This window comes from Adiantum capillus-veneris, chromosome 2, assembly GCF_014529385.1.
Source record: "Adiantum capillus-veneris isolate H3 chromosome 2, ASM1452938v2, whole genome shotgun sequence".
NCBI lineage: Eukaryota > Viridiplantae > Streptophyta > Polypodiopsida > Polypodiales > Pteridaceae > Adiantum > Adiantum capillus-veneris.
Window position 1 is genome coordinate 83943204 of NC_140932.1, and position 16490 is coordinate 83959693.

General features: G+C 44.7%; 1 protein-coding gene across 4 annotated transcripts in view; it reads left to right on the forward strand.

Moving 5' to 3' along the window:
- The first annotated feature begins 4332 nt into the window (after positions 1-4332).
- LOC147463094 (uncharacterized) overlaps positions 4333-16490 on the forward strand; it is a 56161-nt gene continuing 44003 nt past the window's right edge. For all 4 annotated transcript variants that reach the window (XR_015190142.1, XR_015190141.1, XM_086528025.1 and 1 more), the window contains exon 1: positions 4333-4681. Coding sequence is in view for 2 of the 4 variants with exons in the window: in XM_086528025.1 (XP_086384151.1) it covers positions 4441-4681 (241 nt within the window). In the remaining 2 variants the exon portion in view is untranslated. The remainder of the gene's footprint in view (positions 4682-16490) is intronic.

Genomic DNA, 16490 nt, shown 5'->3' on the forward strand with positions numbered 1-16490 from the left:
AATTTCTTTTTTGGTCTACTTAAATGAGTTTTCTCTTGATAAAATTGGTCATTCTAGTGAGAGAAAATAAAAATAGTAAAAGGGAAATTATGTAGAACGGGCCAAGGAATGTGTTTGTGAACTAGAGAGTTCCAAAATTTGAATGCATTCTTCACAAGTGCCAACAGAATTGGATTAGGATTCAACCGAGATCTTATGGGGCAAAGATGGGATATTAGTGAGTCCAAAAGAGTCTGAAACGGATCCCGAAAGCCTCCGAAAGTGAGAAGGATAGCCAAAAGATGAGAATGGGAGCCAAGATGTTATTATCCACACTTGCCAATCTAAAGCTATGTGGAGATAAGGGACGTGGTCCACAAGTCTCCCATGCAAAAGATAAGGTGAGAGGAGTGGCTCTTAAAAATAGAAAATTACTTTTTCAAAACCTAGGGTAGGTATTTTTGGAATAGCTAGGAAAAGAAAGCGTTTCCGTACTATGCAGGTTACTACCTCTTAATGCTTACTTATCTCCTTTCCAACATGATTGTTGCTTAATCCCCACAGATCCTATCACCCACGAGGTGTTTAGGGCCTTTAACGAGGTGTTTTAGGTGAAAATTGTAATCACAAACTCTGCCAAATTTTAGAGCTTTCATCTCTTCAATTTGTGCAACTGAAAAGTGCGATTAGACAGTTGTATTGATCAAAAGCTATATATTTTGAATAAGAAGAGTTTATTAATACAAAGTCCTTTCAGAGGGGGGTTCAACTCCAAAAAGGCCCGCCCTCAACTGGTGTCAAATTCTTCTCTCTCTCTCTTTCTTACAATTCGGTGCATGTGTGTGATGTGTGATTGAATCTAAGTTAATGCATTCTCTGCAATTGCCATGCTCAAATATGCTCAATGTTACAGAATTGATTGATTAGTCTAGTAAATCTATAATTTTTAATGCACCTTAAACCCAATTCCCTGACAAATATTCTCGCCGGTCTTTATGCAAGTTGCAGTGAGGCTAAAATTGCATTGTTGCATAAAGAGTTAGAGTCAAAGATTATGTTGAGGAAGATGACACGGGAACTTTCCTTGATGGTATTAAGGATATTGATGAGCAACTCATTTCTACAGGCGAAGTCATTTCTAATAGTTCTCTTGTGCAGATTGTTCTTGATGCTATGCCAGATTCTTACAAGACTTTTGCTAGTATTTGGAGACTTATGACCCAAGGAAATCATGATGTTGTCAAGTTGATGCATTATGCACATTGCTGTTGCAAGAGTCACTTTCAAGAAAGAACATAGCTAAACAACATGCTATTGAGCATGCTTTTATTACTGCTCAAAGAAAAGGTGGTAACAACAATGTAGCCACTTCTCATGGTTCTTGAGTAAGTGGCCAATCACGTGTTCCTAATGCTTCTACTAGCAGCACCTCGTCTGGGAATTTTGGTGAAAAGAAAAAAACGAAGATGCATTTCCATTATTGTAACGCTAATGATCACTTGATCAAGCAGTTTCCTAAATTCAAGGCAAAGAAGCCAAGAAGAAAGGGGCAGGTTCCACTACAAGTGCAACTATTGTAGATGCTGATGTAGATGCACATTGGGAATTTAGTGCAAAGTGCACTTATGATCCTTCTATTCATGATGCATGTATGTCAGTTGCTGCAGATTCACATGTGTGGTACTTTGATAGTGATGCTACAAAGCACATTACCTCACATCGTGACTTGTTTACCTCTCTTGAGTCTATCCTCATGGGAATACAATCATTTGTGCCAACAATGCCTCTTATCCGATCCAGGGAGTTGGAAAGATTGTGCTGATTGCCGTGAATGGAAGTTCTTTCACACTTGTTGATGCACTTTATGTGCTTGGGACAAAAAAGAACCTTTTGTCTGTGTCTGCACTTGTGAGACTTGGTCTTGTTGTGAAATTTGCGGATGACAGATGTACAGTTCATGCCCGAGTTCATGATCTCAGTTTTTTGGTGATGAAATTGTTGCATTTGGCATTTCGTATCGTGGACTGTATAAGATCACTTTGTATGACAAGTTTGGGCAAAATTTTGCAAATGCAATTGTGGATTCAAAGGTTTTTTCAAATGCAGAACTTTGGCATGCATGTTTTGGGCATCTGAATTTTGCTTGTTTGCTGTGTTTACAAAAAATTGAAATGGTTTCTTCTTTGCCGCCTCTTGAAGCACCTATGAAGCATGCTTGTGAAGGCTGTATTTGGGGTAAGATGCAATGTTCGATGTTTCCAAAGGATGGTTCAGTAAAGGCTACATACAGGTTGCAGCTTGTGCATAGTGATGTTTGTGGGCCTATGCAAATTTCGTCCTTAGGAAATTACTTGTACTTCATGACTTTCATTGATGATTTCTCCAAGCATGCATTGGTGTATCTGCTTAAATCTAAGTCCGAAGTGTTTATGTGCTTGAAGCAATTTCTAGCTATGGCTGAAAATGTCTCTAAATGTACTATGGGCACCCTTTGTTCAGATCAAGGGGGGGAGTATATGTCTCATGCATTTAATGCATTTTTGGCTAGTCATGGGATAAAACACCAATGTACAGTGCCAGATACTTATCAACAAAATGGTATTACTGAAAGAAAAAATAGGTCACTTACGAAGATGGCTTGATGTATGGTCAAGAGCTAAACTTTGCCACATTCGTTTTGGCTTGAGGCCATCTTGTGTGCTATTTACGTACTTATGACTCCTTATGAAGCATGGCATGATAAGAAGCCATCTATTGATCACATGCACGTTTTTTATCGTTCAGCTTATGCTTTGGTGCCACAAATGCAGCATAGAAAATTGAATGATAAGGCTGTTAAAGGCATTTTTGTTGGTTACAGTACTGAAAGAAAAGGTTATATGTTGTACCATCTGTAAACAAAGCATACCTTGGTTTCACAAGATGTTTTTTTTGTGGAAGCTTTTGTTTAGCCTTTGCTATCGTGTACTAGAGACAATAATGTAAGGTCATATGACATTTATGACACTTTGTTGCCTCTTTTTACTGATAGAAACTTGAATGTAAATTCTAATGAAGCAAGTATACAACCTATGGGGGTTTCTAAAAATGCTACAAATCAGCCTATTATTGATGCAGATGTACATGATGTACTTGATGTGGAAAGGGCTGAGAATGAGCAAGCTAGAGGTATGCCAAAATGGCCGGTGCATACTTTGCGTGACAGTAAATTGCATACACCTTTGTCTAGTCGTACTCGTTCAGGTTCTCACCATGCATCTTATGCATCAAATTGTTATGCTTTGGTTGTTTCTAGTTTATGTGATGTAGAGGAACCTCTGTCTTTTGATGAAGCACAAAATTTTGAAAATTGGATGGCTACCATGCAACGAGAATATGATGCACATATAGAAAATGACACATGGTTTTAGTGCTTTCTTTTCCAGAAGTGTGCACAAGTTTTGTTGTTATATAAGATACGATACATGATCTTCCAAGTAGCTTTTGTGTCATTGAAAATACTTTCTTGGGGAATAGTCGGCTCTATTTTTTTAGAGGGAATAGGAGATTAGTCAATCCATTTTTCTTCACCTCCTTCTCAACAAAATCAATCAGAGTACTCAATATGTGAGTAAACCTTTCATGGTAGTTGATACATCAAGATTTTAGATTCTTGCTATGATTAGTGACATAACTCTCCGTGGATCTCTCTCCAAGACACATTGTGGGTTCTCAATTTACACCCTCATCTTCATAATCCTCAAGCATTGAGAAATTAATCAAGTCAAGTAGAGCCCCCCCCCCCCCCCCCGACCCGACTAAAGAACACAGGGTCTTCAATGAAGATCACGTATGGGATCTACAAAGGGGAGTTTGACGCACGACTAGACTCGACTATCCGATTTGAAAAGACGTGTTAGTGTTTACCTTTTTTGTCTTAGTTTACTTTCTCATGCAGGAGATTACTTTATAAAATTTTGTTTGAGCTTTGTCATGGTTAGCTCGTGCCACAACCGGTTCAAATGGTGTTCTTTAGGCTGGGTTCAAACTGAACCGGCGGAAGAAACCGTTCTTCGTAAATCTGCCGCTGCTTAGTGTGAACACTGTGGAGGAGGAAAAGTGAAAAAGTGAAGGGGGCTGAGAGAGGCCATCAACTCTTCCGAGGGGGGGGGTTGGAAGAAAAATGGAGGGCCCGACGGAAGAGTGCCTCAACTCCAACCAATCAAATTTCGCCATGGAGCATCGACGACCCTTTGCATTTCTCGTCCACCGCCTAGTCTGAACTCTTTGCATTTCTCTTCCACCGCCTAGTGTGAACCCTTTGCCCCCCCCCCCCCCCCCCCCTCCGACGTCTTTTCAAAAGACACACACACACACAAACGTTCTTTGCACACAGTAGAATTTCAAAAACTTTTCAAAAGAAGAGAGGAAGAATTTGCATGGCAAGCCAAGAGCAGCACTGGAAACATGGGATAGTAGGGGATGGGCAAGGCCCTCGTTTCGCTCTTGAAATGTACAGTGCTGGTGCTGTTGTTGGTCTTCTTTCGAGTTATACGCGGGGCAGCGGATGACGCAGAGGCTTTGCTGCGCTTAAAATCGTGGCTCACCAAGGCTTCTGGGGCTCTTTCTTCCTGGCAGCGCTCCTCCTCTTCCTCCCTCTGCTCTTGGTCCGGCATATCTTGTATTTCTGGCACCCGTAACGTAGAAAGCATTGACCTCTCAGGTAACCATTTTCGTAATTAAGAGCGCGCGCGCACACACACACACACACACACACACACACACACACACACACACACAAACCTTACAAGAGGGTTCTTCCTGTGAAGCGCATTGTTGGTCAAGGCCAATGCAGGATGAACCTATAGGTGGGTTTTACTTTATTCTGGAAGGCCTTGGTGATAAGAAAGAGATCACGAAGCAACATGAACACAGCATTTGAACAGAAGTATCCTTCCTAAGCGAGTCCGAGGTCATGCTATCTTTTGATGAGCTAGGTTCTTGAAAATGACTTAGATAAGGCTGACAAATGTATTCTTGAAGCAAGTATGGTTGCATGGTCCTTATTTGCTTGAGCTTTTGAATTGCATAGTAGCGTACTATTTGAATCGAAAGAGCGTGCATAGGAATCTTACAAAGACGGTTGTGCTTTGCAGTTGACTGAGATTACAATTGGTACAAAGATGTATCAAAACCTCTTGGCTTCTAAACTTCTTGCAGTAGATTCATTTGCCATTTTGCTATTCCTTTGCATGATTTGATGAAGAAGAATGCCACATTCGAATGGACTGATGTAAATAATTCTGATTTGCAAAACCATTTATTGCCCAATGCAAAGTGTGGGCATACATGCTCAGGAGCTGTAGTGAACAAAGAGGGGCTTATAATGCGGTATGAAAACCGTAAATTACATGGTGCTTAGCCCTCTGTTAAGGAGTCTTAACATCTACATAAAGGAACTCTTGGATGAATTTCTGCCCTGAAATTCTGGAATAGGGAAAATAATTGGCTTTTCACTTATTGTGGATTCATGCAACAAGATTCAGTCGTTGCCACCTCTCCTTTGCATGTCGTGATAAAAAAGAAGGCCAAATGCAAAACGGACCAATTTAAACAGGTTGCATTGAAAGCTTCAACCACAAATGGCCTACTGTTTCTCTGTCTAGTGTGCATCATGTAATGCGAAGCACGAGGAATACCGAGAGTGACTTGTATACAAAAGCCATAAATTGCATAATGTGGGGTCCTCTCTTGACATTTAACAAAAAAAACTCTTGGATGTGATGATAGTTTGCAAGCATTACCTTCTTTGGGCTGATTTCATGGTGAAGATTGATAGTCAAAGCTTGAGGCGTTTCCTGATTTGATTGTTGGAGAAGCATAGGACGTTGGCAAGCTCAATGTTTCACTTTAGATTGTATACGCCGAGAGGAAAATGTAGTGGTTGTTACACTGTCCAAATCATATGTAGCAGCCATGTTTATTAACAATTGTGCAATATTTATGGTATGGATGCTGATTTTGCAGCACCATGGACTGATTTGATGGCTAAACATGCACAAGGTGTCATCAAAGATGGGTATTGATGAAGCGTAATTGCTTACATGATACAATTGAGAAAAGGCAAAAAGTTTAGTGCTGCATCATGCATGTTACCATATTATGGTAGTGATGTGTTTGAACACACTTAGGACCGCCGGGGCACATTTTCACCTTGTTAGGAGGTTTTTTACCAAGCTTGTATATACGCTCATCACACTAGGGTAAGCCTTATCGTTGTCTCAGCACGATCAGTAATACTACTTTCTGTGTTGTGTGATCTTGAACTTCTCCTTCATCTTCTCCATCTTCACATGCATTTTGTAGCCGTATTTCTAACAATTGGTATCATAGTGGACTTCGGCATCCCGGGAAACGTCGCAAGCATCCTCTTGGCTCGCTTTCTTTGATTGGTTGGTGAGCGTTGACAGGGCGACTTGGGTCAGCTCATAGAGCTATGCATCGTCAAAATTTGGATTCGACTTATTTTGGTCTTTATTTCCATTATTGGCACTTAGCGTGCAAGTACTTTTGCTTTTTTGTGTAGGGTTTTCGACAGTGGAGATATCTGCAAAACAAGGACTCTGTAGTCTATTGTCGGCTGTAGATTTCACACTTGGATTGTCTGTCACAAACTGATGAGGTGGCATGACCAACTATCAAATTGTTCCAATTTATGGACAACTACCGAGGGGCCAAAGGGACACTTAGGCATTAAACTAAAGCGTAAGAAACTGTTGACTTGGCTGTTGTATGGACGACCGCAAATTGCACCGACTGTTGTACGGACGACTGTAAAACGCACTGATTGCTGACGTGGTAGAACTGTACGGAAATTCCACTTTTTGTGCTGCTGACTTTTTATGGCAGCTTTTGGACCAAGTTTCTTTTGAGTTTATTGCTTTTGGGGCTCTGCTTTTGGCATCCCTTGTATCAATAAATAAGCCCCAAAAGCCTCATTCTTCAGGGCATTTGGACGCAGAGTTTGAGAGCTGAGGACCTGCGGGAGTTGTACTTTGCTCAAAGATTAATACAAAAAGAAATACCGAAAGGGGCGTCAAGTCTTTGGGGCCAATCTCTCTTGGCATGGAACTACGACGGGCTGTGTCGACTCATTTATTGTGAAGTGTACTAAGTGAATCTCTATTGTGTCGCGACAGAATCTAGACTTGGGTGTCCAAGTTTCTTACGTGGTATCAGAGCACGACCGATTTCTCTTCTACCAGGAAATCTGATCCTTGTGCTCGCGGTACTTATGGATTCCGAAGAGAATCAGACGACTCCATCTGCCACCCCTGAGGTGGCACTCGGGAGGTAGTACGGGAAATTCAAGCGACTTAGCAGAGAATGAGTACGGGCCACCCCAGCCCTCACAGTATGAACTCATGGAGATGCAACGTCGACAACAGGTTGACGATTGCACAAAGCAGATGCTTCAGTTTGCCAAGGATCCCTCGTATGCAAAATTTTTGACCCAACAGTCGATGGCTGAAGTGCATACCCAAGTGGCAGAAAGCCATCGAGACACCAATCAAACCGGCAATCAAGAAACCTCCTACTATGAGGATGTTCACTGAATAAGAACTCCATGTGTGGTCCAGACCCAAATCAATGAGCTTCTAGACACGAAGAAGCCATTGAAGAAACCATCCAAGAAGCAATTGAAGAAGCGCAATAAGGGGACTGACTACCCCGGTTACTTGGGCCGTCAATCTTCTTTTGCAACTGCACGAAAATAGAAGAAGCATGTGCGCTTCGAAGGACTACCCAGTTCTTCTTCCTCTTTTGTCGACAGTTCTTCTAGCTCTTCCTCTTCCGACTCGAACGAGGAGGACAGAAAGGGCAAGAAGCGAAGCAAGAAACAAAGTTTTGGAAAGAACAAGAAAAAGGAAAAGAAGATCAGATTCCGACCAGTTTTTGATAGTTCTATGGAGGAGTCATCCTTTGACAGTTCGGACTTTGACGATCACATGTTTTATGCAAAGAAGAAACACTTTACAAAGCCAACCAGTATGATTTCCTCAAAGATAAGAACAAGAAGACAAGGAATTTAAAGAGGGTGGACAATCAGTGAAATTTGAATCCTTTTCTGGATTCCAAGATGCTCCGAAGGCTTTGGCTTTCATTCAACAGTTTGATATAGCATTCTCTGAGGCATTGCGTGATCACATATTGGTTATTAATGCCAAAAAGAGAGAGTTTTTCTTGTCGGAGATACATTTCCTGTGACACATCGTCTCAGCACAACAGGAGTACAGATGGACCCGGCCAAAATTGAAACTATTTGCGATTGGCAACAATAGTCTCCGACAGAGATCCCCGATTCACGAGTTTGTTTTGGAGGGCCATTTGGGAGAATATTGACACAAAATTGCAGTTCTTGTCATCTTTCTACCCGTAGCCAGATTGGCAATTTGAGATCGCAAATTCAGTTGTTTTGGATTTGCTGAAGTCTTACATCTTTGATCAAAAGACTCAATGGGATTTTTTTTTGCTTTTGGTGGAATTTGCCTACAATAACACGGTTCACTCTTTGACGGGGAAAGCGCCCTTTGAAATAATTGAAGCTGCTCAGAAGGTTCCACCCTTTTTCAACACTAAAGACAAGATTTTTGAAGCCGACTAGTACACGAGGGACTTGGACACTGCTTTTGCCAAGGTCCGCGAGGCTTTAGAGAAGTCTCAAGTACGACATAAGAAGGTAGCAGATCGACATTGACGGGACTTGAAATACAAGGAAGATGATTGGGTGCTCTTACGTTTTGAGAAGGCACGCCTAAGGAGACGAAAGGGAAATGAGCGGCTTTTTCCAAAGCTTAGCTCTTATAAAGGTTACAAGGGATGCTAAAATCAGAGGCCCAAAAGCTTTCAAAATCAAAAGCAACTTGTCATAAAAGCTGCCAGCAAAAATCAGCCAGCGCAATTTACGGATTTTTGTACAGTTTTGCCACATCAGCATGTCAGTGCAAAAAGCAGAATTCCGTACTGCTGCCACGTCAAACTGTCAGCGCGAAAAACGAGCTTCCGTACAGCGCCACGTCAGTAGTCCGTACGTCGCCACATCAGCAGTCAACGCAAATCACGGGCTTTCGTACAGGCCAGTCAGTGTGTGTATGAGTGTCGTGGCACTGCCACGTCATAGTTTGTGACAGGTGGCCCGTAGTCTTTATCTATTGTTCCATTTAAATTTTGCCTCCCATTCTAGAATTGTCGGGAGGGTTCGTCTGATTCTTGCGAGAATCATCCACTGAATCCATGTGTGTCGCAAGAAAAGGGATCGAATTTCCCGGTAGAAGAGAAATCGGCTTAGCTCTGATACCATTGTTATAGACTTGGGCACCCCAAGATGAGAATCTGGCACGACACATGAGATAATCACTTAAAAATACTTCACACTTTAATCACAGTTCAATTGAGTTGACATGGCCGAGCGTAGTTTTGTGTCCAGAGAGATTGGCCCCGAAGACTGGCGCCCCTTTCGGTATTTATTTTTATACTAATGCTTGAGCAAAGTTACAATGCCTGCAGATCATCTTTGCTCGTAGGCTCGTCAACACAACTGAGCCAGAGAGTGGCCTTGTGTTTAAAGGCCCTGGGGGCTCTCCAAAAGCAGTTAAATGAAAAGCTTCAATTCAAAACCACGAGGCTCCCAAAAAGCTAGAGGCTAGGGCTGCCAGCGCCAAAAGCGGAAATCCGTTTAGTCTCGTAAAACACGGAAATTCGTACAGTCTGCGAAAGATTGTTGTTACTTTCGGTATGAATGAGATGAGTTTGAGTGGATGGACACAAAAAATGGTTAGAGGCATTTGTAGAGGATATCAGTATGATCTCTTCCTGCAATGATACAGTACATCGCAGATACTTGCACTCATGGTTATTGAGGGTGTGGAGGAGGATGTGTTGTGCCTTGGAGACCATTATAGATCTCCCTCAACCGTTTCCCTACAGGCTTTGATCACTTTGTTTGTCCATTTACAACTTTATACTAGCTGGAGTTTTCCCCCTATTCCATGTTATATCCCTATGGTTTTTTTCACTTCTGTTGTATCATGATGTTTTTATGGCTTCGGTTGTGTTTTGTACATTTTATATGATATAATTGGCACATGCCTACTTTTTTGCTATAAAGAGAGAGAGAAAATGAATGAATGAAATGAAATGTTATATTAAACGTCTTCAAAAGGCCAAAATGACCTATGAGACCAAACTAATACAATCCTTGTGGATCTAATCCAATGTCTGGGTATGAAGTAAAGTGAAAGACTAAACTAAAAGACTAAAATCGTCAGATTGAAATCATCATCATTAATGCCCGAGGATGCCCAACATCGGGCGTTGTCCGAGAAAGTATTTGTCACGTGACACATCCAACCCTATGTGTCCGTGGACAAGCTACTTCATAACAAGGGTTCCGTCAGTCCAGTCAGTCTAGATTAGAAGTGTTCTGGCACTTTTGTGAGTCGGTTCGCAGAGCGTGCATACCCAGGCACTTAGTGTAGATGCATATCCTCGGTTGCACACAGCATGATCATAAGCATTCCCATCAGAATCCATCAGAATCCTTCAGGGGAATTTTCCATTGCATTTTGCCTACTTTCCCTAGTTTGACATTTTTCACTTATTATTTTTAAGTGACTTTTGTTGGAAAGTAGGTAGGGCAAATTGAGTAAGTTTGTATATAAGCAAACCGAGGCAGCAGGAGCACCTTGCTCAACTGGCAACTTCTCAGCAAGACCAACCTTCGCGTCTACTTTGGCGTTTTCTCCACAGAAGACCTAGCGTTTTTGCATCAGATCAGCCTTGGCGATTTGTGCACAGTAGATCAGCCCCGGCATCGTCAAGACACAGCAGATCAACCTAGCATTTTGCATTTGCAGAACAACAGGCAACAGCAGCAGATTTTCAGCCCTAGCGTTTTTGCATCTGCATTATACCCCAGCGTTTTGCAGATTCTCCGCGACGGAACCTCAAGAACCATCAGGGTTTTCAGTTTTCAACCCTTAGACACCGCAGATCAAGCCCGAACCTCGCAGATCTCACCTTCCCGCAACAGTTCCTCGTCGCACGGTCAGTTTCCGCAAGGTTTACAATTTCAGCCCGGAAAACGCATATTTCAGCATCTGTGTTTTCAGCACGTCGTCGTTGCATCGTCGTCATCGACATAGAGTCAGAATTTAGCATATAAAGATTTGCAGATTTCAGCCTTAGAGTTTGCAGATTTCAGCCTTAGAGTTTTCAGATTTCAGCCCGTCTCGTCGTCGTCCTCATCATCGTCGACATCGTCGGCAAGTTCAAGCATTGTAGAGATTTGTGCAATCATAAGTAGACCACTCTCGCCATAGAGAGTGGATCCTTCGGAGGAGGGTTTTACAACATCTCTGGTGTCGTATTCTCTTCTCTCTCTATCCCTCAGTCTCATACACTTTCACGCACAGTGTCCATTCACTTGTTCGGGATCATTGCACTCTCTCATTAAGAACAGAAGGCCCTCCCTTCCATAAGAACAAAAAGGAACCTTGAGCATAGTACGGAGCACTCATCTTAAGCAAAGTTCAAACATTCATTCCGCTGCACCTAAAATTGGTATCAGAGCTTTGGCAGTGTTGTGTATCACTCAAGGAAAGAACCACAAGAATCACAAGAATTTTTTTGCTTGTTGAGGTCGCACGACAAGTTCACTAGGACGTGTCGATTCCTAATCGTGTTTTTGAAGAGTAACAGGAATCCCAGGAAAGAAGGGCTTGTCTAGCCTCCCCTTGTGCCTCTTTTCACTCATTGAGAGCGGACCGTGCACTTAGCGGCCGGCCAATCGACGTGAGATGGGAAAAAGCAACCTTGGTGTGAGCGCAAGGCCGCCAAGGGGTGCGCCCGCGGAAAAGAGCAGAACTTGGTTGAAGAGAAGATCCTTCTCAAACACAAATTGCAAGCGAAAGAAGAACCCAAGAACGTCAAGAACCTCAAGACCCACAAGAACCTCAAGAACCAAGACCCTCAAGAACCCAAGTTCCTCGTGAACTTAAGAACCCAAGACCACAAGAACCCACAAGAACCCATGACTTCAGTAGATGGTCATCACTCGAAGCGGAATGGATACTTCGCTTGGAGGTGATGAGCATGAGAGAGGCGAAGAAGAATTTTCCCCACCAGGAAGTTTTTCCGACCCTCCCCTATGGAGGCTTTCGACAAGATGATGATGGACAGGAAGTTAGAACACAAAGCAAGAAGAGCAGAAATGGAGCGCGAACACCAAGAGAGAATGGCAGCCATAGCGCGTGAGAGCGAGCAAGCACGCTTGGAAGCCAAAGAAAGACAAGCCAAATTTGATCGTGAGAACAACGAAAGACAAGAAGAATATGATTGCGAGAACAAAGCAAGACAAGAGAAGAGCGATCAACACATGAAAGAGTTGTGGCGACTCTTTTCCTCAAGTGGAGTCGTACTTTGCGCAAAATCAGGGAAAGGAGTCTCTCTCACTCCCTTCTTCTCCCAAGCATGACACACAGGATTTGCATGATTATGAGAAGCATGATAATTTGAATGACAATGATTTGCATGATCAAGATGTGATTTCTCACAAGCATGATGATTTGCATGATGATCAGGATGATGTGATTGTTCACAAGGATGATGTGTTAGTTGATACTTTCTCAAGTGAAGCTAACCTCATTGTAGATTTGATCAGTCACGAAGAACCTATCTTGGCTCTCGAGCCTTGGTCCAGAGAACCCTCACAGGAAGTATTATGTGTTCGCATGATTAATATGCACGCATTGTTCGAGTGTTTCATTCGTGATCGTTTTTGGTATTTTCGTGAGCGTCTTTATGTGATCCCTTTTCCTAGGCATGACATATTGTCCGTTGAGCACGTTTCACTCATGAATGAGCACGAATGTATGCGGATTGTTCATGACAAGCTGAAAAGTATGTATGTAAGGAAGTCACATTCCATGTCTCTTCCTTGGCATAACACATTCATAGAACGAGCACATGAAAGTATGAGCACCAAGCATGGGCATTTCCGTTGTGAATTGCCACAGTTGATTGATTTAGATTAGCAAGACAAGATTCGATCTCATTGTTTGCGTGTGTGTGGTGAACGGTTTGGCACTCCGTCTATTGGTTCATCTACATTGCATGCACAGTCTTTGAGGAAGACAAGATTTTTTCCACTCGCTTTACATGGAATGGGTATGTTCATGTTTTTGTGTTAAAAGTGGTTTTAGGAATTTTCAGCCATGGAGATTCTTGAAGAAGGAAGAAGCATGACTCTAGACGAAGTTGAAGCATCGAAGGAGCCACAGAAGACTTTGTGTTGCTTTCGGCGCGGCCCAAAGAAGCAAGCGTTGCAGACCTTTTTTTTTTCCGAGAAAAAGATCCTTCTATTAGTTAATGAAAACTGCTCGTAGGGCTACAACCACCTCTGCAAGAGAGGGCTACAACAAACATGGTGGGGAGACTCTCCCAATGAAAGAACAACATATATACAATGAGGCTAGATCAAGAGATGGGAGGAGAGAAGAGCCACACAAGTGGTCGGTATTGCCATCTGAGCACCCCCTGGACAACAGTGTAGAAAGGCCCAGGGTGCCAGAGTCGAAGGAAAGCCTCGCGGCGCTCCCGCATGCGGTCGGAGCTGCCCTGTAGTCCCTCAAGCTGTCCTCTGAGAGTATGGATCAGCTCTAGCCAAAAGTCACGAACAGTCTCTGTTGGTGGCACAGAGCGAGTCTCAAAAATGCGGAAACAGCGGGCCCGCCAGATGAACTAAAGTGTCAGGCCACTGATGAGCTCCCAACACTCCTCTCTCTCACTGCACCACTCCTATGGAGTAAGCTCTGTAGCAGGCTGGAGTGTAGGTCGCCCCCCCTGTATCACTATGATCCTGCTGGTGGAAGATAGCTCAAACTGAAGTGTCGGGCCCGTGAGAGTGGACCAAGCCGCTGCTCCCCCAAGTGTACTGTCTAGCCGTGGAGAGAGTAGGCATCAGCCGAAGAACTCGTAGCCACACCTGCTGGGCCGAGGACAGTCCCAAAGACAATGACACTGACTCCACCAACTGGTCGCAGGCTGCACATGCGGCCGAGAGACCACTATGCACAAGCCAACTCCCTACTGCTGTAGCTCTGTGTGCAACCAGTCACTGAAACAAAGTGACGTGCCTCGGCTGTTTGGAGTCCCACAGCCTCTGCCAAAAGGCTGCCAAGAACTCGACTGTGAGGCCCTCCTCCTGCCAATGACGTGCTGCACAAGCCAGCTCCCTATTGCTGTAGCTCTGTGTGCAACCAGCCACTGAAACAAAGTGACGTGCCTCGGCTGTTTGGAGTCCCACAGCCTCTGCCAAAAGGCTGCCAAGAACTCGACTGTGAGGCCCTCCTCCTGCCAATGATGTGCTGCAGCGGGGCGGGCCTCTCTTTGTGCTGCAAGTATATGACGTCCAAGGCGAACAGTGTACTGAAAGAAGGGGACTCCTGGGTGGTCTGCAGAAGAGAAGGGGTCCCTCCATAGCCACTCACCAGGATCCCACTGTACTCGTGCCAGTGGACAACACTCCCAAGCCCATAGCCTCCAGTGTCCAGTCTCAAGAGCTGCTGGGTCAGGGTCTATGACAAGTCCTCCCACAGATGCCCACAACTCGGATCCTCTGGAAACAGCACTCTGCTACGTGCGGGGCCTCTACTGCAACTCGTTGTAATCGTCCCCCACCCTGAAGCTCGAAGAACAGGGCTGGGACAGTCTCTGAGCAGGCCCTGATTGAAATGAGAACCTCCAGTCGTGTGAAGGCTCCCATCCACCGGGGTGCTACTGGCTCGAGAGGCGTGAGCCACTCAGCTGGAACTGACTCTGAGATGTCCTGACACATGCTCTGCACCCCTCTCATGCCCTGTAGCTGGAAACCCTGCACCTCCTCTGACAAACCTGTGAACTCTAGCCAGTCACCTAGGGAGCGCGCTGACCTGCTGCCATGGGACCCCAGGAAACATGAGGCCGGCTACCAACCAAGTGGCCTCTCTGAGTGCTAACCATGGGGTTCCAGACGAGGGACTGCCGTAGGCGCTCCTCCATGCACGTCGGCTGTCTCTGCTCCAAGCCACGCCGTAAGAGCTCCCAAGATCGAAGTAAACTCACAGCGAAGCGGTCCTCCAGTCTCCTGCTCAAACCAACTCGACGCATCTCTGTAAAGATCCATCTGGTCGAAGGTTGCCAAGGGCCTCCAGACTGAGGCACCCTGGCTCGAAGCCTGCAGTAAGAACTCCTTCCAAGGCTCCTCACCTGGAAGAAGGCCTCTGACTATGAACTTCCCAAGAAGGGCTCTGCTCTGCTGTGTTGGATCAATGATCCCAAGCCCTCCTTGAGAACAAGGAAGCGTGATGACCGACCAAGCCACCTTGGCTCGGGCTATCTGAGTGTCACGTCCTGACCAAAGAAAGTTCCTGATCAGCCTCTCTACCTAGCTGATACAAGAACTCGAGAAGATCTAGCAGGAAGTGATGTACCACATAGTCGCCAACAGCACTTGGTTGGCAACTACTACTCTACCAGCCAGCGAAAGTCGTGCTGAGCTCCAATGTAACAGCTTTCTCCTGATGGACAGGAGAAGAGGAGCAATCTGCTGCTCGGGAGACAAGTCCAAACCAACCTGACAACCCAAGTATGGAACTGCAGTCCCTGGGGGAATCCACCTGAAGCCCTCTTCTGGCATCCAATCTGGCATAGGAGCACTACCAACCGAGAAAGCCATTGTCTTTCTCCAGTTGATCAGTGCGCTCGATGCACAACAGAAGGTCTCCAAAGCCTGCTCACATCTGTGAAGATTGGCCTCCTGGCCATCTAAGTACAAGGCTGAGTCATCTGCAAACTCAGCGTCCATTAGCTCATCTCCCCGAATAGGGAGTGCTAAGCCTGCTAAGCCCCGAAGACCAACCTGCTGTGACACCAAAAATCTGCTCATCGCCTCCGCATAGAACAGAAAGAGAAAGGGGGCAAGAGGACAACCCTGTCTGACCGAGCATGTGAGCATGAAGCGCTCACCTCTTCCTCCTGCCAAAAGCACCTGACTGTGAGCCTGTCTGTACAAAGCTGACACCCCTCTCATCCAAGCATCTGAGAAGCCAATCCTGCGTAGAGTGCCCTCTAGAAAGTCCCAGTCAACTCTGTCGTATGCCCCCTCAAAATCAAGAAGAAGAATCACAAGGTCCTCATCACGGAGCCGTGCCAGGACAGAAACCTTCCAGAAAGTAAAGATGTTGTCAAGGATACTGCGTTCCTTGACAAAACCTGTCTGAGTCCCATGTATAACACTCTCTAAAAGTGGCTGAATCCTCAAACTCAGAGCCTTGGCAAGAATTTTGTAGGCTAAGTTGAGGATAGTGACGGGGCGCCACTATCGAATCTCATCCAAGGAGCCACCCTCCTTGGGAATGAGGTAGATCAGGCCCTCACTCATGTTGTCAGGCATCACTCCTGTGTGTAGAAGGTACTGAAAAGCACTACAAAGA